Source organism: Sarcophilus harrisii, chromosome 5 (genome assembly GCF_902635505.1).
Source record: "Sarcophilus harrisii chromosome 5, mSarHar1.11, whole genome shotgun sequence".
NCBI classification, from domain to species: domain Eukaryota; kingdom Metazoa; phylum Chordata; class Mammalia; order Dasyuromorphia; family Dasyuridae; genus Sarcophilus; species Sarcophilus harrisii.
Window position 1 is genome coordinate 12,278,490 of NC_045430.1, and position 22,593 is coordinate 12,301,082.

At 51.4% G+C, this 22,593-nt stretch overlaps 1 protein-coding gene and 2 non-coding genes across 3 annotated transcripts; all 3 read left to right on the top strand.

Annotated features, from left to right (window-relative positions):
- Positions 1 to 1,287: 1,287 nt before the first annotated feature.
- On the top strand, positions 1,288 to 6,770 carry RPL3 (ribosomal protein L3). The gene is made up of 10 exons (XM_031937726.1): positions 1,288 to 1,452; positions 2,743 to 2,935; positions 3,272 to 3,440; positions 3,994 to 4,129; positions 5,027 to 5,213; positions 5,453 to 5,613; positions 5,783 to 5,884; positions 5,971 to 6,066; positions 6,311 to 6,430; positions 6,668 to 6,770. Exons 1-10 carry the CDS (start codon positions 1,303 to 1,305, stop codon positions 6,710 to 6,712), a joined length of 1,359 nt encoding a protein of 452 aa, XP_031793586.1. The 5' UTR covers positions 1,288 to 1,302; the 3' UTR covers positions 6,713 to 6,770.
- LOC111721261 lies at positions 3,936 to 3,993 on the top strand. Its single transcript, XR_002770553.1, has one exon. It is a non-coding gene; the product is annotated as a small nucleolar RNA U82P (small nucleolar RNA).
- On the top strand, positions 5,271 to 5,363 carry LOC111721260. Its single transcript, XR_002770552.1, has one exon. It is a non-coding gene; the product is annotated as a small nucleolar RNA U83B (small nucleolar RNA).
- Positions 6,771 to 22,593: the final 15,823 nt, after the last annotated feature.

Consider the following 22,593-nt stretch of genomic DNA (forward strand, 5'->3'; position numbering starts at 1 on the left):
CTTTATTTGCTCTCTCTCACTGGTCTGTATACAAGGGCTACATTTGTAGTTGGGGCCTGGCATTGATCACCAATAAGCAGATGGCAATCACTTACTGTAAATGTAAAATTCAGTGTAAACACGTTATTTCAGGGGAAAGATCACGGGACTAAAGTGGATGAAAGTCTAAGTATCTGAGGCTGATCTTGGAATGAGGAAGGTCCGAGTTCAAATCCAGCCTCGGATACTTCTTAGCTGTGTGATTCTGGGGCAAATCACTTACTCAGCTGCTACACTGGGGCAATAATTGTACCTGGCTCCCAGGTTTGTTGTGAGGATCAAATGAGATAATTATAAAAAGTGCTTAGTTTAGATTTTGGTGTGATGATTTACGTGGTCTCCCCCACCAGAATGTGAGCTCCTGGAACATAAGGACTATGTTGTTTCTGCCTTTCTTCAAATTCCCAACACTTAAAACTCTCTGGCATAGAGTAGGTACTTAATAAATGCTTAAATGGTTGTGTTAATTTGGACAAGGATGGGGCTCAATCCACATTTATTAGGCACCTAATGTATACCAGGCCAAAGGTAAGAATGGTAGGGGCTCAATTAACATTTATTAGGCACCTAATGTATACCAGGCCAAAGGTAAGAACGGTGGGGCTCAATCAACATTTATTAGGCACTTAATGTATACCAGCCCCCAGAAAAAGCTTGGAACAGAAGGGGGAGCTACCACCGGAGCTAATTTTCAAACTATTGCCAGACTATTGCAAGCTATTTTTTTTTTTAACGTCGGAATCATAGCCAGGATTTCCCTCTAAATCACTCAAGGGATCAATACGCATTGATCAAGCGCCTCCTAGGGGCCAGGCACTGCATTAAGGCGCAAAAAGGAGGCAGTCCCTGCGCTTCCGGGGCAAACAAACACGTGCCGGGTGAAGGGGAACAATTATGAGGTAAAGCGCTAGAACTGAAAGGCTTAAGTGCGGCGGAATAGCAAGCGCGGGATCCACACCGTCTGCAGCGCTAAAAGCAAGGGGTGGGAGTCCACTACCCAGCCCCAGAACGCGTCACGTTAGATTTGGCCGGCGCGGCCGCCGTAGGCCCGCCCTCCGCCGTAGGCCCGCCCTCCGCCGTAGGCCCGCCCTCCGCCGTAGGCCCGCCCTCCGCCGTAGGCCCGCCCTCCGCCGTAGGCCCGCCCTCCGCCGTAGGCCCGCCCTCCGCCGCACCACGTTCTTCCTCCGCAGCCCCAACCTTTTTCCTTTCTGGCGGAAGCAGTGGACGTTATGCTCAAGGCCAGAGAGCGCTTGCGCGCAGAGCATGCGCACAGGGCGTGCGTGCCTCGCGGGAGCGCGCGCGAACACCGGAAGGGGCGGGGCCTGGCGAGGCCTTTTATACGGCGGGCCCGGGGCCGACCGCTCTCTCGCAGCTGGCCTCGGCGGCGCTCGCAGCCGCATCGGCAGCACCATGGTACGTATGGACGTGGCGGCTTTTCTGGGGCAGGGAGGGGGGGGACGTGGCGCTGCCCTCTCCGCCCTTGCGCCCTGGGCCACTTTCGGGCCCCGCTGGTGCGGGCCGGAGGCCTTTTCTGGGGCCGTTTCTGGGCTCGCCCATTCGGGGTCGGGCTTTCTCCGCGCCTCGGCCGGACTAGGCCTTGCCTCGGCGCATGCGCCGAGTGCTCCTCCCTGGCTTTAAGGCCTACGCGGGCCTGCGCAGCGGGCACGTGGGCGCGAAGGGGCCCGGTTTCCGCGCGGCCTGGAGCTACTTCACCTTTCACAGAGGTGAAAGGTCAGAGGCTGCCTTGGTTCCCTCGCTTTTGTTTGGCGGAGAGCACTTTTGGGGGGACTTTACGCTAGCAGGGCCGGGCCGTCTCCGTATAGGGTCTGAGGTTTTGGGCCTCCCCAGGCTGCTCTCCGGCAGAAGGACCCAAACCTTGGCCCTGAAGTGGCCCAGTTCGTGCGGCCTTCGGGGGTGAAAGGGATCCGGACAAGTTAGGCAGTTAAAGCAAGGACCGGGACCAGGAACCCTCCATGCAAAGCGCTAAACGGCCGGCTACGCGTGATGAGATTCATGACGGGCGGACAGAGAAAACACGTGCTGAGCGTCATGTTCTGATGGTAGCCTAAGCGGCAGCTTTGAGGGGCCGGTGAAAGGGCCCGCCTCTGAAGGGGCCAGTTGCGTGCCCACTGTGGAGCCCCCACCGCGGGTTGGGTGCTTCGGGCTTGGAGAGCCCTGGGTCTGTAGCTAGGAGTGCGGTTAAGTTCTTGCCCTAATGGACTAGGACTTGAGCAGATCTGACTTCAGTCTTAGCTTGGTTCTTGCCAGCGTGGGCTTTTGAGTCCATTTAAACACGGATTTCTGCTCACTCCATCCACAGTAGTTAGAATCCTTTTCAGTTGTGACTCCGTAGTCTCTTTGGGGGTTTGGCTTTGCTTTTTAAAGCAAAAATAACTGATGTGTTTGCTGTTTATATTTGGGAAAACAGGGCTACAGAGCTAGGGAGAGGCCAGTTTTGAACTTGGAAAAGTGAGCCTTCCAGGCTCCTGGTGCTGTTAATTAACTGTCTCTGCTAGACTGGTGATGCACTTAACTAATTTCTTTACTATCGGCAGCATTTTGCTGGGACCCTCTGGAAAGAATGTTCCTTTATCATACGTTAGAGTTGGTCACATTCAGGGTCCATTAGGTCAGATCTTGGTGACATCTGGAGTGACCTGGGAATAAGACAGGCTTGCAAGTTCACTGGGCTTTTTCTTATAGTCCCACAGGAAGTTCTCCGCTCCCAGGCATGGGTCTCTGGGCTTCCTGCCTCGGAAGAGAAGCAGCAGGCACCGGGGGAAGGTGAAGAGCTTCCCCAAAGATGACCCTACCAAGCCCATCCACCTGACAGCCTTCCTGGGCTATAAGGCCGGCATGACCCACATTGTTCGGGAGGTGGACAGACCTGGCTCAAGTATGTAGATGAGACCCTTGGGGGGTGCTCTAAGTCATCTGAATTCTGCCCTGGCTCAAGTGTCATTAGGGATTGAGAGGGAAGAGGAGGGAAGGATGAGGCTGGAGAGATAGTCAAGATTTGATGAATGAAGGGGACGGATAAACAATCTTTCTGAGGGACATTGGATGTCTGCTACGCTACTCATACCCTAATTCTAGCTTGAAGGCCCCCACTGATGGGAGAAGCCTTGCTACCATTGTTATTTTTGAATTTTGCCCTCAACACGGGTGACCAGAAAGTTTCCAGGGGCACGTGCTTCTAGCAGCAAATGTAACTGGACTCTGCCTTTTCCAGAGGTCAACAAGAAGGAAGTGGTGGAGGCGGTCACCATTGTGGAGACGCCCCCCATGGTGATCGTCGGCATCGTGGGCTACGTGCAGACCCCACGAGGCCTTCGGAGCTTCAAGACCATCTTTGCTGAGCACATTAGTGATGAGTGTAAGAGGCGGTTCTACAAGAACTGGTGAGTGGAGCTGCCCCCCCTCGGCTTGGTCTCTGGCAGTGCATATCTGCCAGCGGGAAATTGGCCCCTCATGGGGCATCAAGTCTGAGATGGGAAAGGATGGATGGGGGGGGAATGGACTTACTGCCTAGAGGTGGAGCAGAACGTGGTGCAGTTACCCAGGGCCTGTAATTGTTCCCTGGACTCATAATGGCTACCGGACTCTTCCTTCTGTGGGGGGAGGGTTTGCCTGCCCCTAGCACCCAGCAGGGGGCAGCGTAGGCTTGTGTGTGAGGGAGGTCCCCTATGTGTGCCAGTCCGGGAGCACTGAGTGTACCTCGTGCCTCTGACCTGAGCAGCTCCGTTTCTCATCTTGGATCACCTTGCGGCAGCTCCGCTCGGCTCTGTCCGATGAGCTCCAGGCTCCGCTTGCTGGTGGAAAGGGATCCTTAGAAGCCAGCAATGAGCCTCAGCCTGGGAGGGTGCGGCTCCTTCCGCTCACTCCATGCCCCAGTGGGGCTGATGAAGGGCTGCCCCCCACCCCCTCTCCAACTCTGCTGCTCTGCTTCTGAAGGCATAAGTCCAAGAAGAAGGCCTTCACCAAGTACTGCAAGAAGTGGCAGGATGATGATGGCAAGAAGCAGCTCGAGAAAGACTTCAACAGCATGAAGAAGTACTGCCAGGTGATCCGGGTCATTGCCCACACTCAGGTGAGTGCCCTCATCCTCCCAGGGCAGGTGCCTGGGCCAGAGTGGCCCACTTGGGCCTTTTCTTTGCTGTTGAGGGCTTGTCACTAGTTCTCTAGTGGGGGGCAGGCTTTGCCTAGATTTGGGGCCAGATCTGAGGGGTTGATCTGTTTCCAGGACTATGACAACTTTGGGTTGTCTTATCTGTGTCAGGATTTAGCCTTGCTCTGGAAGAGCTGGGGGATAGCAACCACATGTATTCAAGGAGAATTGCTCTTATAATCACATGGATTGCGCTGTTTTGATTGTACAGAAATAGTCTAACCACTGTGCCTCAACCTTTCCCCTTACAGATGGGGAAGGGTTTTGCCATCCAGGTGAAATTTGGAAATTTGGTCTAAGTTAATGAATGAATTCTGGCTATCAGAAGCCTTTTTCTTTTTTGGCTGAGGCAATTGGGATCAAGTGACTTGCCCAGGATACACAGAAGTGTTGCGTCATAATCCTGACGTTCAAGACCAGTGCTCCATCTTCTGTGCCATCTAGCTGCCTTTCACTATCTTAAAGGACTCATTAGCCAACCCAGGCTCCCCTCCTCCCCCCATTCAACTGTGTGGGTGTTATAGAAGCTCAGCTTTGTGGCGAGTTAATGACAGTGGAGCCTGAAAATTGGGTCTCTGCAGCCTCTTCCCAGTCTTCCAGAGTAGCATCTGCTTAGAATTTGGGATTGGTTGGTGTCTTGTGACCTGCATACCAGGCACAGCTGGGCACCACAGCATAGTTGGGGCAGGCTTTTATATTGATTTATTATTCCCTTGGCAGTTGTATTTTGTGCATTTAAAAGCTTTGGGTCTTGGCTTTGAAGCATATTAAGCCACAAGGCTGGTCCCCTTATGCAAGTGACATTCCTCCTCCTTGCAGATGCGCCTGCTCCCCCTGAGGCAGAAGAAGTCTCACCTGATGGAGATCCAGGTGAATGGTGGCAGCGTGTCCGAGAAACTGGACTGGGCCCGTGAGAAGCTGGAGCAGCAGGTGCCCGTGTCCACTGTGTTTGGGCAAGACGAGATGATTGATGTCATTGGGGTGACCAAGGGCAAAGGCTACAAAGGTGAGCTCTTCTCCAGAGCCCTGCAGGGAAGGGATGGGGAAGGTCTGGGCCACACACCTTGTTCGGTGATGAAGTCATGGAATATGCGCTGGGCACAGCGCCCGAGCCTGATGAGGAGAGATTCCTTGCTGCCTTCCTTCTGAGAACAGCCCTACTACTGTGGCTTGGGATCGGGAGGGGATGGGACAGGGCCCTGCCAAGGCTTGGGGCCTCTGGGTCACTTGGGATCTTCCTCTCAGGTGTCACCAGCCGCTGGCACACAAAGAAGCTGCCCAGAAAAACTCACCGTGGCCTGCGCAAGGTGGCCTGTATTGGAGCTTGGCATCCTGCCCGTGTGGCCTTCTCTGTAGCTCGGGCTGGCCAGAAGGGCTACCACCATCGCACTGAGATCAACAAGAAGGTGAGTCCCAGGCAGGCTGCAGGTAGAACCCCCACCCTCAGGTTTCCAAAAGGGAATGAAGCCCTTGTGGGAAGAGATGGCAGGCTCCATCCCCAGAAACCTCCTGGGGGGCTCTGCCTGCCTCAGGGCTCCCCTTCACAGCTCTGTATCCCTCACACCTCCTTTGCAGATCTACAAGATTGGCCAGGGCTACCAGATCAAGGATGGCAAGCTGATCAAAAACAACGCGTCCACAGACTACGATCTGTCTGACAAGAGCATCAACCCCCTGGTGAGTGCTGGCCACAGGCCCTCCTGTGGGGGAACAGTTTCTGGTGGAGTGGAACGGCTCATCTCACCAGCCCTTTCTCTTTCTAGGGAGGCTTTGTCCATTATGGTGAAGTGACCAATGACTTTATCATGCTGAAAGGCTGTGTTGTTGGGACCAAGAAGCGGGTCCTCACCCTGCGAAAGGTGAGAACAATTGGTGGTTAATTCTGGGAAAGCCTAGGGGCATCAAGGGAGCATGTATTAAGCACCTGCCGTGTGCTAGGCTCCCAGTGACCTTATAAGGCAGAGCTTCAGTAGTGATTCCTGAGCTCATATGGCTTGTTTAACCTGGGTTGAGTCTGGCTGACCTCAGGACTGGGGGAGTGAGGGGAGCTGGCTGGGGCATTGGCTCAGATTTAAAATTGCCATTTTTTCTGTTGCCCTCCAGTCTCTGCTGGTACAGACCAAGCGTCGTGCCCTGGAGAAGATCGACTTGAAGTTTATCGACACCACCTCCAAATTTGGCCATGGTCGGTTCCAGACTGTGGAGGAGAAGAAGGCTTTCATGGTGAGTCTTTTTAACTTCAATGGTTACCTGCATGCAGATATCAGAGCTAAAAAACCTTGGCTTGGGCCCAGGCACCTTGGGTTTTGTGTCTCAGACATCAGTTCTGGGATTGAGGTCACTTGGGCCTGTCTGCCCCCATGCTAGGGTTGCCAAGTTGTAGCCTTTCTCTGGGTGGTTTGAAGGAACTGTGGGCTTCTTGTTTCTAGACACTAAACCAAAATGCCTCTCTCCTTACAGGGACCACTCAAAAAAGACCGGGTTGCCAAAGAAGAAGCTGCCTGATGTGTCCAAATCAACTCGGAGCTGGTGGATTCTCAATAAATTTATTTTTAAAACTATGGCATTTGATTGGAATGACTTGAATGAAGTTAAAACTAGTAGCTGGGAGGGGGGGGTTCTATCAGTTCTAGGCACTAGAAGGAAGGTTAGGATCGAGCTTGGTTTTCATAGCAAGGTCCAACTGGTAGTTGGCTGATGTCATTATGTCATAATAGTCATTATGGAATAGAGGCTTCTGGACCTCCATTTCCTTTTGTCTTTTGGAATATGGAGGTTAAATGGCTGGAGTGTCCTGGTCTTTGCAATCTGGAGCTGGGTAGGGGCTGATAGAGCATCTTCCCTAAGGTCGACTAGATAAGCCCATGTTGGATATAGGACAAGGAGGTACAATTGAGGGGTTTGGAGTTGGCCCACTGCAAGGTCCCAGTAAGGACCGATTCCATTTCCTGGCTAGATAGTGGGGTCTAACCAGAGGCTGGTTTGGGGTCAAACATTCCAAGAAGCAGGGCCCACTTTCTCATGGCCCTGGTGCCCCCTCCCCCCCCTGAACTTAGGGTAGTTGGTTTTATGCTCACTCGAGCACCCCTTGGCTGTCTCACTGCCTGCTTTAACACTGCTCCCAATGCTCAAGCAGAAATGCCTGCCAAGGAGCCTGGATCCGGTGCCGTCCTTCCTCTGCCTTTCCCGGGAGGAGCTGATCTGTGCTAGTACAAAGCGGGAGTGCAAGCCAGGCCCAGGCCAGCAGGGGGTGGGAGTGCACAGCTCCTGGGATAGTCCACTAGGCTGGGAGGCCGGACAGCCAATTCTACTGGCTGTCCCTTGTGGGGGGAGGCACCCAGGGATCATGGGTTGATCTCGTGTGGGCCAGACAAATGACCTAGAATTTGATCTGATCTTGTACCCAAGTCATTGCCCTTTTCTGGGGTCAAGTATCCTCGCCTATAAAATGGGCATAGTATCAACTTCAGGAATCGGGAGGAAAGCACCTTGTGGCCCACACAGAACAAATGAAAGGGATACCTGGGGATCCCTCATCTCCCATCCCCAGTGAGCAAAGCCCCACAGTGGCCTACAGGAGGGGAGCTAGCGGCTGGAGACCCCTTGCCTTCCTAGATCCAGCTGCCTTAAGATTACCCTCGGGGGTTGGGGGAGCGTTCTTTTTGCCAGCAATTCTCTGCCCCCCCAACTGTCAAATCAGATGAGTCTGAATCTGGGGGCTGGGGGCCTTCTGGCTCCAGGGGCATGTGGATAAGTCCCAGCTGTCTCCACCCCCAACACTGGATACATACATAGCATGTGTTAGCACCTGCCCCCTCCCCCCCAAGTTACCCCAGATTGTGTATTATGTATATTCTACTTGTATGTATTGCATCAGAATGCTGTCTCCCCAACAAAATGGGCACCCTTAAGGGGAGGGGCTTTTCTGTCCTTGTGTACACCTGGCACAGAATAGGTCCACGGCACATGGTAGGCACTTAATACTTGCTGGTTGCTTGATCACAAGCACATCCCAAAAATAGACCAGACACATGTATGTAATGATAGTCTATGTCTCACGTGTAGATTTACTACATCCATGCATTCACAAAAAAGAATGGGCCAGTAGAGAGCGCCAGATTCAGTCTGGCCCACTCCCCTTCTCTGGGCCCCTCTGTAAAATGAAGGGCTGGGATGTCAAAGTCTGTTGAACTCTGAATCATCATTATCCCCATTTCACAGAGAAGAAAAATGAGGATTTCAATGGTAAACTCCCACACCTTCAGAACTGTTTCATAGCTCCCAGACTCAAACACATTTATTACACACGTGCTCACAGAGCCAGAAGTCACCAAGGAGGAAGCTGATCCCCAAAGCCAGCTCAACCCTAACCCCTAACCAATCAACAATCATTTATCAGGTACTAATCTCTGGGAAAATGGATAAAAATGAGCTCGTCCCTGCCTTGGAGGGGCAGAGAACGGTTGAGGAAGGTTCTCTGTTCTCCCCTATGTATCTGCAAGATGGGATAATATGAGGGGTGGGCCCTGGTCTTTGGGGGGACAGTGGAAATCAGGAAAGATGTCAGGAGGTGTCACTCAACCTGAGGTTGGAAGGAAGGAGAAGTGTGTGTTCCAGGCCCAAAGAAAGTCTTACAAAGTAAATGAGAGATATATGCTGGGGATGGAGGTTCTCAATTAGGATCCCCCATTCCCAGGGCCAGAAAGAGGCTGCCTGCCTCCCCTTGCTGCCTCCAAACTCCCCTGCACCCCCAGAAACCACCTGATCCACATATTCCTCTCACCACTCCACAAAGGAGACGCGGAGCTGTCCAGCACTGGACCTGACCACTGCCTCTGGCCACAGGAGCTCAGTGTTCTGGGTTCTGTACCAAGAGAGCCTGCTTAGACCTCCTCAGGAACAATAGAAGAGACCCTAGACCCGGGAAGACCAGAACACTGATGGGTGAGACAGACAGAGACAGACGGGCAGCTAGATGGCACAGTGACACAAACAACAAAAACAGATTAAATAGAAAAAGTAGCTAGAGATGAATGAGGAGAGATAATAGAGGGATATAATGATAATTTTATATGGTTTGCAGTATATCTAAAGCATATCCATATAGACATAGACACCCACACAAAGAAATGTTAGGAGAACAAACTTTCCCAATTTCCCCCTCCCCCTCCCCAATGACCAGTGCCCACCCCTCATATTATCCCATCTTGCAGATACATAGGGAAGACCTTCCTCAACCGTTCTCTACCCCTCAAAGGTAGGGATGGGCTCATTTTTATGATTAACACAGTGCCCGTTCAACAGTAGCACTTAATGATTGTTGATTGGCTAGGGGTCCGAACAGCTGGCTCAGGGGATCAGCTTCCTTCTTGGTGACTTTTGGCACGTGTAGTAACTAAGTATGAGCATCCTAGTCTCCAGAATAAGGCAGGTGACGGTCCTAGGCCCAGTCCCGTAGGCAGTTCTGGGAGCCATATTTTAAGGACATTATGTGACCGAGGTGCCATTTTTGTGCCTCTTGTTGACCATCCTTCCCAGCTTACACCATCTGCTGATCTGACAAGCATGCTACCTACACTTTCACTAAGGAAAAAGCCCACCGAAGCCTCCAGTGTAGACCAGCCTCCCGCCCCCAGACAGAGGTGGGGTTAGACTCGGGCAGACCCACTTCCATGCGTTACTGTCCTTGGCCAGAGTCCAACTGGAAGCCATCTTTCTCCTAAGCTCGTGTTCTGTCGGTGATTTGTTCTTTAGACACAGCCGACGATCAGAACCTTCGTCCTCCTCAGAGATATTTTAAACTGGATTTTATAACACGTTGGTCCTAAATCCAGCTTTTCAGGAAATTAGTTCTGAGGTGAAGAGAATGTCTTTTTTCCGACACCTGCTTCCAATTAGGGAAAGGTTAACCCCGAATCTGACGTGAATAATTTTTTTTTTTTTTTTTGTATATGAAAATATAGACAGGGGAGGCTGAGCAAGGAACTGATGAAATCATCGAGGGTGTCTGTTCTACAGAAGGGAAGACTTGACGAAGGCGAGGGTGGGGGAGGATTGCTGCGATCTCCAGGTATTTGAAGGGCTGGCTGCCAAGAAGAAGAGGAATTGGCTTCATTTGCCAAGAAGGAGGATTAGCTTTATTCCATTTGGTCTCAGAGGGCAGAACGATGAAGTCGGCTGGGAGTGGGGCTGGGACAAGGAATCTGCAGAGAGCTGGGGGGCAGCTCCATATAAGGGAATCTCCCTCATCTGTCCCCCCGTGGAAGAGGCTGCTGCAGGGGAGAGACTTCACCCTCCCTGGAAGTCTTCAGGCAGAGACAGAACGATCGATCACTTATCGGGAGCGTGACTTGGACTAGATGCCCTTGGAGGTCACATGGGTCAAGTTTAGTTCGGAGATTATCTGATTCTTTGATTTTCTCTCCAACTACTTTCAAACCTGAGATTTCTGAACTCTGATATGTAGCTACATGGAAAAGAATCAATAATTTATTAATTAGCATTGAGATAAAACTCCAAGGATGGCAAAAACTTTTATAAGTATTAGCTCATTTCATCCTCACAACAACCTTGGGAGGGAAGCTTTCTTCCCAATTCGTTCAGTTATTTTTCAGTTTTATGTGACTTTGTGAACCCATTTGGAGTTTTCTTGACAGAAGATACTGCAGTGGTTTACCATGTCTTTCGCCAGCTCATTTTGCAGATGAGGAAACTGAGGCAGAAAGGTTTACCCAAGGTCACACAGCTAATAAATGTCGGAGGTCAGATTTGAACTCAGGAAAATGATTTCCTGACCTCAGGTCTGGTGCTCTATGTACTGAGGCACTACCTAACTGCCACCCTCGACTTATAGATGAGGAAACTGAGGCACAGATTAAGTGACTTGGCCAGGGTGACACAGCCAGGTCGGGTCTGAAGCTGGATTTGAACCCGTCTTCCTGACTTCAGGTTTCCATCTACCCTCTGTCCATGGTACCACTAAGCTGCTGCCTGAGCTTAGTGTAGAAAAGGAGAAAGTGACCCTATGAAGGAAAGGTCTTTAAAACATGGAGCAACAGGGTAGGTGCAGGGAAGTGAATGGGAAATAATTTCAGCTTGGAGTAGAGAAGGGGGAAATAATCAAGGAAGACTCCCTGGAGGTGGTGGCTCCTAATGTGGGCCTTGAAGAAAGGGAGGGATTTCAAGAGAAAGAAGTGGAATAGAAATGCTTCCAGGCATGAAAAAAAAGCAAGAACACATTATTGAGGGCCAGATGAGACGGGGGATCAGGAGGTGATTTTTGGTTTGTTTGTTTTTTAATTTAAGAGTGACTCAGTTTGGCTAGAATGTGGAGTATATGAAGAGTGAGCAGTGAGAACCAAAATGAGATCAGTAGCACTTGAAAAGAGATTCAAGGCTGTGGAAGGCCTTGAATGCCAGGAGCAGGAGGGCTCATTGAATGCATGGTGGTGGTGGTCTTGCCTTCGTTCTCAAAGATAATGTATTGGACCGAGGAGAGGTTCACAGAACAGATCCTTAGGATGCGGTTGTGGAGGCGGGCTTCGGGTGGGGAAGTCTGGGAGGCAGAAAGTCCGGGGAAGGGGCTACAGAAGTGGATCATGGAGGAGGCTGTGGGGACCCAAGCAAAGGGGATGGGGAAATGGCAGGCGGGACCGTCTCTGATTGGGGGAGACGAAGCATCCGAAAAGCTGGCGATCTCAGCACTTAGTCTGCAGCCAGGGACCAGACACTGCGTTAGCTCCAAAGCATCCTGAAGGGAGAGGATGCGCAGTTCAGAGCTGGCAGTCCACTCTACAGAAGGTAGGGAGGTGTGGGGGGGTTCAGGGCCCCCAGAGCTCCCCACGGAGCAGGCTCTCAGATGGGAAGTGTCTGCTGGTTCTGCCTGCCCTCCCACATCTGCATGCTCACATCCCCCTGCACGGCAAGATCCAGGCCGGCTCCCCTGGAGCACCCGACATAGGATCCCCTGTGCAGGCTGGCAAAGCAGAGCTCGTTGCATTCTTCCTTGAAGGAGAAAAGGAAATCTGATGAAATTTCTGAGCGTGTGGGAACAGGGAGGTCTCTGGGGTAACTTCTGTAACCTTAAAAGGAGTGTGGTTTCCCAGAGCTCCCTGGGGGGCTGGCACGGGTCGCGGTAGGGGGTGGAGAAGATCCTCAGAGCCAGGTAAAGGGCCTTAGTGGGGCTGGGCCCTGGAGACGCAGACTTGGCTTGGGGAGTAGTGTCAGACTGCGGAGAGGTAAAAGAGTCTCAGTTTTCTTAGGTGTAATAAAGGGGATATGTCAGTTATCTGAAAGGTCCTTTCCAGATCTAATGTTCTCTTTTCTAAGCTCCCTCCCAGTTCCAACACTCCCTGTTCTAAGCTCCCTCCCAGCTCTGACATCCCTTGTTCTAAGCTCCCTCCCCAGTTGATTCTTGTTCAAGCTCCCTCCTCCCAGTTGACATCCCTTGCCCTAAGCCCCTCCCGCCTGACATCCCTTGTTCTAAGCTCCCTCCCAGCTCCAACATCCCTTGTTCTAAGCTCCCTCCCAGCTCTGACATCCCTTGTTCTAAGCTCCCTCCCTCCCAGCTCTGACATCCCTTATTCTAAGCTCCCTCCCAGCTCCGACATCCCTTGTTCTAAGCTCCCTCCAGCCCGAATCCCTTGTTCTAAGCTCCCCTCCCAGCTCTGACATCCCTTGTTCTAAGCTCCCTCCCTCCCAGCTCTGACATCCCTTATTCTAAGCTCCCTCCCAGCTCCGACATCCCTTGTTCTAAGCTCCCTCCCAGCTCCGACATCCCTTGTTCTAAGTTCCCTCCCAGCTCTGACATCCCTTGTTCTAAGCTTCCTCCCTCCCAGCTCTGACATCCCTTATTCTAAGCTCCCTCCCCAGCTCTGACATCCTTTGTTCTAAGTCCCTCCCAGTCCGGGAATCCCTTGTTCTAAGTTCCCTCCCGTCCGACATCCCTGTTCTGTTCCTCCCAGCCTGACATCCCCTGTTCTGGTCCCTCCGTTCTGACATCTCCTGTTCTTGGCCTAGGACTCAAGGGGGAGAGGAAAGCGCCCCCTTTTCCTTTCCTTTGAACCCAATGTGACCATTAGGCCGAGGCCCCCCCAACACCAGATAGTTTTTCAGCCCTCAAGCTGGCTGAGTTCCTGAGTTCAGGACTTTTGGAGAATCCCTGACCCCCCACTCCCCACCCCCCACATCCTCCAGCACAGTCATCGGAAAACTGCCATGAGAGAAGATGCTAAAGATAGCCGGGACGCGCTCCCGACTTCCCCAATTCTCCCCCGGAGCCCCGGGTCAGTTCCCGTGCGGCGGCCACCGAGGGGCCTTTCTGCTGAGCCCACAAGGACCCACCTCAGTGCAGGGACCAGGAACATATGTGATGGCCTGACTGGACACGTCGCCTTTCGTGGCCCCTGGGAGCCCCTACTGTAGACATGCCAACTACCAGAGATCCACTTTGGAAACATGAGCCCCAGTGGAGAGACGTAGCAGCTTTCTCATAACCCAGTCCATGTCACCCTTCGACCGCTTTTCACCTCTGGGGTGGAGGACTTGGGAAACGGGACTAGACTTTGCAAGAAGCCTCGAATGTCAGATAAAAAGGAAGGAGGAGAGCACTGTCTTTGGGATACATAGGCCATATTTCCCTGCTGAGAGTTCATAAGAAAAATCGGTGATTCCTCCAGACTCTGGTCCTTGGGGGGCTGGTGGTGACTATTTGGCAGTGGAGGGACGGGGGATAAATGCTGGTGCAAAGTGGAGGGAGGACCAGGCTCCCTCTTAAGGACCTCTTTCACTTGTACAGTACTTGCTAGTTATAAAGAACTTTATCCTTTTGGAGGAGGGGAGGCAATCATGGTTAAGTGACTTGCCTAGAATCACACATCTAGTGAATATCTGGGGCCAGATTTGAATTCAGGTTCTCTTGGTTCCAAGGCTGGTGCTCTATCCATTGTACCACCCAGCTGCCCTGATCATCCCTTCTCCTTTGAGCCTTGACACTTGGAGACCAAGGCAGGGCAGCACCTCACATATTCCTCCGATTTTACAGAAGAAAGAATCCAGGGTTCAAGTCCCAGCCCTTCGTTTTCCCACATGTAAAATAAGTGAATAGAATTAGATGCCTATTAAAAGTTCTCCCAGCTCTCCAGAGGAGGAAACTGAGGCAGAGAGAGGAAAGGGGAGAGAGACAAAGAGAGAGAGAGAGAGAGAGAGAGAGAGAGAGAGAGAGAGAAAGAGAGAGAGAGAAGAAGAAGGAGGAGGAGGAGGAGGAGGAGGAAAGGATGGAGGGAGGGAGAGAGACAGGGATAGAGACAAAGACAGAGCTTGAGAGAGAAAGAGACAAAGAGAGAAAGAAGAAAGGGGGAGACAGAGACAGACAGAAACAGAGATACAGAGATAGAGAGACAGGGAGAAATAAACAGACACAGAGAGGTTCAGGGAGAGAGACAGAGAGAGAATGGGAGAAAGAGAGAGGGAGGGAGAGAAAAGAGGGAGACAGACAGACAGAAGAGATTGAGAGACAGAGAGACACAGAGACAGAGAGAAAGAAGAGTGGGGGAAACAGAGAGAGACACACAGAGGCAGAAACAGAGACACACAGAGACAGAGTTTCCGAGACAGAGAAAGGGGGGCGGGTTGACTCCCCGAGGCCGCTTTCAGCGTAATCAGCAGGGCCAGGAATAGCAGGTGGCCCTGCCTCCGGCCTCGGGCCCCCTTCTTCTGCCTGAGGGCCGAGGACTGCAGGGAAGCAGGGGCAGGACGGGTTCGCGTGAGGCGGGGAGGAGCGAAGCTGACACAAGAAAGATGAAGTGAGAAAAGCGGAGGGCAGCTGGCACCCCCCCTTCCGGCATCCTGCCCTGACCCCGGGCTGCGGGCTCCTGTGGGTGTCTCTCTGGGGCTGAGGGTGAGCTTGGGCAATACAAACAATAACAACAACAGGAACGAGGATGACGCTGTGGGTGCCGCTGGAAACCGCCGCTGGGGTTCGGGTGGCAGAGGGAACTCCCGGAGGAGGAAAGTCCCTCCGCCGGCGCTGGTCAGCGTCTTCTCTGGTTTCCCGGACGGGTCCCCAGGGGCTGGGACAGGCTCAGGGTCACCTCGCCGAGGGCCAGACAATAACAAGGGAAATGACAGCAAGGACAATAATGTGCGCTCGCCTGGCGCTTTACGGCTCATGGTGCTTTTCACCAGAACATCCAATGGGAAAAGAAACGAGTTCCGAGTCACCAGGCGGGAGTTTGAGACCCTTCCTTTCCCTGGATCTCAGTTTCTCTATTTGTAAAACTGAGGGTCAGACGGCGAGGGCCCCGCTGAATCTGAGGCCGGAGAGGGAGCGGGCCGCCCCTAACCGCCTAGACTGGATTCGCACACGGGACCCGAGCCCTTGGCACCGCCCCGGGCGCTTAGTAGGAGCCTAATAAATGCATACTGACTGGCTGCTGACATACAGGGAACCGAAGCAATGAGGAAAGGAAGTTCCGAGAAACCCGAGAAGACTTTTCTGAATGGATGCCGGGGAGGCGAGCAGAGTCGGAACGAATTCTACAATAACTCCCCCGGAGAATGAACGAGTTCCGGCGCCTTTCTTCAGGCCTCTGATCAATGAGGCGGCGGCGACCGAGAGGGATGCCAGAGGGCCGGGGAGGGAGGCCCCGGGAGGTGACGGGCTCTGGTGCAGAACGAGACTCGGCTGGGGTCTGGCCAAGGGGATGTTGGGGGGGAGAGATTGTGCGGCTTTACCACAAGGGTTTTCTTGTTTCTTTTGTTCAACAGTATGGGGGGAGGGGGAGAAAAGAAACTCTTTTTCATTAAACAAATACAATAAAATTAAAATGTTTTTTTAAAAAAAGAAATAATGCTTAATTGTCAAAGGTCTTGGGTGCCTCGGAGGGTCAGATGCCAGGTATTGTTTTCATTTCTGGGGAGGGTGAGACGGTCGTGCCAAATGAAAATTCCTAACTCCTCCAACTGGGGCTGGGAAATCTAGTTACCTCTCCCAATCCCAAGATCTGCCCTTCACAGGCATCCTCACCACAGTCCCTCCTCCCCTAAACTGCTGCTGGCTTCCAAGAAACCAGGGGAGGTCCTTCCTCTCCCTCCCATCTCCTCTCTTTTTTTTCTGCATTTCTCTCCTAGTTTCTTGTTTCTCTAACTGTCTCTCTATCTCCCTCTCCATCCGTCCCCCGTGTCTGTCTCTGTCCCTGACTTTGTCTCTTTCTCTGTCTCTCTCTCCCCTAGTCTCTGTTTCTCTGACTCTTTCTCTGTCTCTCTCAGCCTCTGTCTCTATATCTCTCTCTCCCCTAGTCTTAGTTTCTCTGACTGTCTCCATCTCTGTCTCTTTTTCGGTCTCTTTCCTAGTCTGTTTGTCTGACTGTCTGTGTGTCTGTGTCTCTTTTTCTGCATCTCTCTTTAATCTCTGTTTCTCTGACTTTGTTTCATTGTCTCTGTCTCTGTGTGTCTCTCTCCATCTCTCTTCCTCTCTCTGTCTCTCTCCCCAGTCTGTTTCTCTGTCTCTGTCTCTGTCTCTCTGTTTCTGTCTGTCTCTCTGTTTCTTTCTCTGTCTCTTCCTTTCTGTCTCTCCTAGTCTCTGTCCCTTTATCTCTCTCCCTAGCCCCATTCCTTTTACTTATCCCTTTATCTTTTTCTCTTCCCCAGACTATTGACATGTAACCCTTGATCCAGATGTGAATCCATGGGATGGGGTGAAGCAGGCCCTTTGACAAAGTTCTCCCCTCTCCCATTCATGGGGGAAAAAATGGAAAAGGAGAAAGACAAAGATGCACAGAGAGAAACAGAAACAGAGCAGAGAGGAAGAGAGAGAAAAAAGAGAGAGAGAGACAGAGAGAAGATACAGAGACAGAGAGAAGGGAGGCAGAGACAGAGAGGAGAGAGACAGAGAGACAGAGAGAAGAGAGGCAGAGACAGACAGAGAAACAGAAACAGAGACAAGACAGAGAGAGACAGAGAGAAGACAGATATAGAGAGAGACAGAGAGAAGAGACAGAGAGAGACAGAGAGAAGGGAGGCAGAGAGAGAGAGAGAGAGAGAGAGAGAGAGAGAGAGAGAGAGAGAGAAAGAGAAGGGAAGAGGGAGGAGTAAGGGAGGAGAGAAAGAGACAACAAAAGAGAGAGAGGGAAGAGAGAGCCAACCTTTCATGAGAGATGAAATCCCCTCTTTGTCCTCTCATCCAGAGGAAAAGCCCTTTCTGATCCAGGATCAATAGATTTGTACCTAGAAGGGACCTCAGCCTCCCTACCCTGTCTTTGCTTATGTAAGGACAGAAACTCAAGAGAGAACAGGAGGAACTGACCCAAGTTGGGGGCAGTGCCGGGATTGGCCCCCGGGGGCCCTGGTGATGAGACTGAATTCTTCCTATTTCACCAGACTCTTTCTCTGGGCAATTGGCTTTTGGAGGCTGGGGGCCTGTGGGCAAGGACCCTCTGGGAGATCAGCATCTTCTTTCCTTTCACTCTCTTAGAATTCACATTTTACACTGTCAGTGACGGGAGGGCTCGCCAAGCTCATCCGTCCCATCCATCCTCAGCTGACGGGTGAAGAAATTTAGGGTGAGAAAGGGAAGTTTTGCCCAAATCCCCCCGGGGTCCTCAAGCTGGGACACAAACCTCAAGCCTCAGCCCCAGTTTGGAGCCCCTTCCACTTCCCAGCCCTGCTCTTACCCTGGCTCTTGCTTTCCTTTCCCATCTCCCAGACTCCCCCACTCCCGCCTCCTGAGAGTTTCTTCATCTTTCCTATAGCAGACCTGAGGACAGGAGGTAAAAGGAGAGAGGGGGATGGGATTGGGAGGGGCTGTAGGAATAAGGGGGGTTGGGTAGGAATGGGGAGGGAGAGGCTGTCTCCCGGCCCCTTTCCTGGCCCCTCTCTGGGTATCCCAATGGAATTCTGGTGTGGCCACCCCAGGTGTGGCAGTGTGGGTGTTGGCTGGCGGCCCCTGCTCTGACAGCCAGCTCTGGGGACTCTGCCTGAACCATCTTGCCTGACTTTTCCTATGGGCGAGGTGGGAGGAGGACGAGCCCGGGAGGCAGGCAGCCCATCCCAGGGCCTCCTCGCATCCCTAGCTCACCCCTGCATCCACCTGTCTGTTTCCCACAATCTCCTTACCCTCCTGCCCTCTCACCCGAGGCGGCCCCGAGCAGCCAACTGACCCTCAAGTCTAGAGGACCAGGGTTCGGGGCGGAGGGGAGTACAGAGGTCCCAATAGTGCCTCCCAAAGGCCTGGCCGCCATTGCACTGCGACCTCTGCCGCTGGCTGGCTGTCTGTAGCTGGCCGTCATGTTTCCCTATGCCTCGGTTTCTCTTCTAAAAAATGAGGGAATAAGTGCCAAAGAACTGTGGGCAAGCCTCTTAGGTCCTTCTCAGCTCTGATGTTCCATGTTCTAAAGTCCTCCTGCTCTGGCATTGTATATTCTAAAATCTCTCCCTGATCTGAAGTTTCCATGTTCTAAGGACTCTCCTGCTCTCATGTTCTATGTTCTAAAATCCCTCCCTGCCCTCATGTTCAATGGTCTAAGATACTGTTCTGACATTGCATATTCTAAAATCCCTCCCTGCTCTGATGTTGCAGTTTTCCAAGGACTCTCTCTGCTCTCATGTTCTATGTTCTAAAACCCCTCCCACTTCTGCCATTCCCTGTTCTAAGGGCCCTCCCAGGCCTGAAAGTCTCTGTCTCAGGCAGTTTAAAACAATGTCCCCCAGACCCTCTGAAGCCAGTTTTCATCAATCTTTATTTACATTTATTCATCGCTGGCCACTTGAACAATGGGTCTGCAGGATTCCCACTGCTTTCTGTCTGGCGGAGGGGTATCTCCTCATCTGCAGCATGGGAGGCCAGAACAACCCAGGTATTTGGGTCAGGGGCCAACATGCTATAAGCCCTTTTAGACCAACTACTGCAGTTGGGAGATCCAGTCTCACTTAGACATGCCCTTTGCACTCCCAGAAGCCTTTTTTCTTCTGAGCGTGGCTCTCCCCCAACCCCCATCCACTTCAACCTAAAAGTCCTGACTTTCTAAAAATTAATCCCCCCCATGACCAATTCCCCCCCCCCCAGGGGAATTTCTTCCCACTCCCCCAGGAAAGAGAAAACAAAATCTCTTAACAAATATGGTCAAACAGAACAAATTCTCCACTTGTCCATGTCCAGAAACATGTTTTATTTTTTATGAACCACCCAGAGACATCCTGGCCCAGGGGTACTGAGTAGCTCCTGCTCAAGCTTTGAAGAAACTCAGAGCTCACTAATCAGAGACCCTGGCCCCAGATGCATCATCTCGCCTGCTCTGCCAAGCTCAGCTGCCCTTCCATGACCATCTCCTCCGATTGCCCTTCTCTAGGACCTCCACCCTGCCTTCTCTCTCTCCCTGGACCTCAGTGGTACCTACCTAGATGATCCATGGCCATAGCAACTGGGAATCACTGAATGTCAGGGCTGGGAGGGAGCTTAGAACAAGGGATGTCAGCTGGGAGGGGGCTTAGAACAGGGGGTGTCAGGGCTGGGAGGGGGCTTAGAACAGGGGGTGTCAGGGCTGGGAGGGGGCTTAGAACAGGGGATGTCAGAGCTGGGAAGGAGCTTAGAATAGGAGGTGTCAGGGCTGGGAGGGAGCTTAGAACAAGGATTATTAGAAACTTAGAACAGGGAATGTCAGAGATGGGAGAATCCTTAGAACAGAGTATCTTAGAGGTAGATACAAAAATAATTCAGGTTAATCTCATTTGCAGGAGACAGGTGTGAAGAGGTGAGTAGAAGGCAGTCAGGATGTAAGTGGAGTCTCGTGGCTCTCAAGCCAGTGTTCTCTGCAAGAATACCCGAACTCTCTCAGAGGGACATGAGGGGACCAGAGTTGCCCTCTTGGAGCCTCTCCCAGTGGGCTCGGCGCCCTCTCCCCAGCCCTGCTTGGCAGGGCTCCCAGGGATTCCTGCTGGAGCTGGAATTCAGGAAAGCCCTGGCATGTGCTGGAGGCCTCCGGCCTGCCGGGGCATCTCCTCAAAACCAGGCTGGGCATCCCCCCAGACTCCCAAGGAGAGGGGAGAGAAGGCAGAAGGGGACAGGAGAGGACATGACTGAGGGGGGCACACAAAGGGGAGAGAAGGGTGGCCCAGAACCTGGGACCCTCAGAGGATGGGACGGAGACAGCCGTGGGCTCCTGGGAGAAGAATGTTGGCAAAGGTCTAATGGGCAGGGGGCAGGCCGCGGCAAGCTGGGAAGCAGAGGTGGGTGGGACCACCTGCTCTGGAAGGATGAGCCTCTGGGGAATTCTCCATCTCAGTCCCCAGCACTGTCACCCCAGTCTCTAAGCTCCTCCCAGCTTTGGGGCCCCATGATCTGGTATCATCAACCCCCCTGCATCTCAAGGATGTTTTTGGTGCTGCCCACGTTTAAAAATATCAGATTTGCCTTCCTCCGGGGAGCCTTCCTCCCAGACCTCAGAGAGCTCTCCCTCCTAACCGAGGCCGAGACAGATTCTTCCCTGCTTGAATTTGTCTACCCAATATCTGGCACAAGGGACTGAAACACAGTAGGTGTTTAATAAATGTCTGTTCATGGGAATCCAGGAAGGGAAAATACTAGTCTCCCAGGCAAAGGACCCCGGCAAAGCATCTCCTCTGGGGCTTGTCTGTCACGCTGGCCATGTCCCCTCCTTTCTCAGGGTTTCAATTTCCTCCAAGTGGTTGCACTAAATGACCTCCCATGTCCCTCCTAGCCCTGACCTCTCATCGATGATCTTTAATTAAATTAAATGTAAGATGTAGTTTTTAATTTAAAATAAAATGGGAATCACACACACAAAAAAAGGAATGATCCTGACAAGGAGAAAGCTCAGTACAATGTGAACGCTTTTACTTGATTTTATATTTTATTTTTATTTTTTATATTTATATTTTATTTTCCCCATTATAGAAATCAATTTTTTGCATTTGTTTTTAAAACTTTGAGTTCCAGATTCTCTTCCTCCCTCCCTCCCTACCCCACTGAGGAGTCATATGTGAAGTGATACAAATATAATGAACACTTTTTAAAAAGCATTTTCGTTCCTTCCTTCTGAGGAAGAGAGAGGAGGGGGCAGCAAGGAAGGCTTGCTGGATTGCTCAAGAGCAGTGGAGGATGCAGACTTCCATTCGGCAATGAGGGCCCAGCTGTGAGCAGACAACAAGCAAGCCTGAGTCACTGAGGCTTTGGGGCTTCTCCATCCATCCTAGAGGCTGACTCTGTGGGGACAGAAACATTGGAGTGGAGAGGGAGTAAACGATCTTCAAGCAGGAAGGGAAAAGCTGACATTTTGGAGTCAGGAAGGCAGAGGGAGAAACAAAGAAGATGGGAGAAATGCAGAGGGAGAAGAGGGAAAATAGCATCAAAGAAGGGATTTCCAGAGCTCAGGGTCTCAGGCAGGACAGTAGCCCTTGAGGTGCTGTCCAAGGTGGGAATGAAGATCATGGGAAAACTAAACAAAACAATGATAATGAATAATTTTGAGCCAAGAGAAGAAATATGAGATTGTTTCTCCTCTTCTTCACAGAGGTAAGAAATGGAAGTGAAACGTTTCATACACTGCCAGATTTGATGGATGAAATTGGTTAGTTTTGCTGAATAAATTTTTAAAAATTCTTGGTTATCATAATACATTTCTAAATCTCATTAGATTATCATAGAAAGAGGTACTTTCTATAAGCATTATTATACCTATTTTGCAGAAATGAAATATTATCTCACTTGGTCCTTGCAAAAATCCTGAAGGTATTTCCATTTTACAGATAGGGAAACTGAGTGATTTGCCCAGCACCACACGGCTAGGAAGTATCTGGATTTGAATTCAGGTCCTTCTGACTTCACCTCCAATACTTTTATCAATTGTGCTATTTGCCTCGTTGGATAAGAAAAAGACAGTGAAGTGAAATACATTAGGAAATTAAGATGATGTAAAAACAAAAATTATTTTAACCTGGCCAAATGACAGCACCTCTCTGAATCTCAGTTTTCTCATCTAGAAAAAAAAAAGTCACTGATACACATGGAATTATTATTAGGATCAAAGACTGGAAGGAGCTCCAAAGGGCATCTAGTCTAATTTTCCATTTTACAGATTAGTAAACTGAGCCTTAGAGATGGGATGTGACTTAGCCAATCACTGGTAGTGTTACCGAAGAGAGGATTTGTAAGTCTTTTTTTTTCCCCCCTGAGGCAGTTGGGGTTAAGTGACTTGCCCAGGGTGACACAGCTAGGAAGTGTTAAGTGTCTGAGATCAAATCTGAACTCAGATCCACCTGACTCCAGGGCCAGCGCTCTATCCACTGCATCACCAGCTGCTCTTTTGTATCTTAAAGCCCTGAGAAGAGGATGAGTGTTATTATTAGGATATGCTGCCTCTTCCCTCCAATTC

What these genes read in the sequence shown, in the direction of transcription:
- RPL3 (XM_031937726.1), top strand. Translation starts at nt 1,303, where the DNA reads ATGCGCACAGGGCGTGCGTGCCTCGCGGGAGCGCGCGCGAACACCGGA. An exon ending in GCCGCATCGGCAGCACCATG is followed by an intron (nt 1,453 to 2,742) that starts GTACGTATGGAC and finishes TTTTTCTTATAG; the next exon opens with TCCCACAGGAAGTTCTCCGC. An exon ending in CAAGGGCAAAGGCTACAAAG is followed by an intron (nt 5,214 to 5,452) that starts GTGAGCTCTTCT and finishes TCTTCCTCTCAG; the next exon opens with GTGTCACCAGCCGCTGGCAC.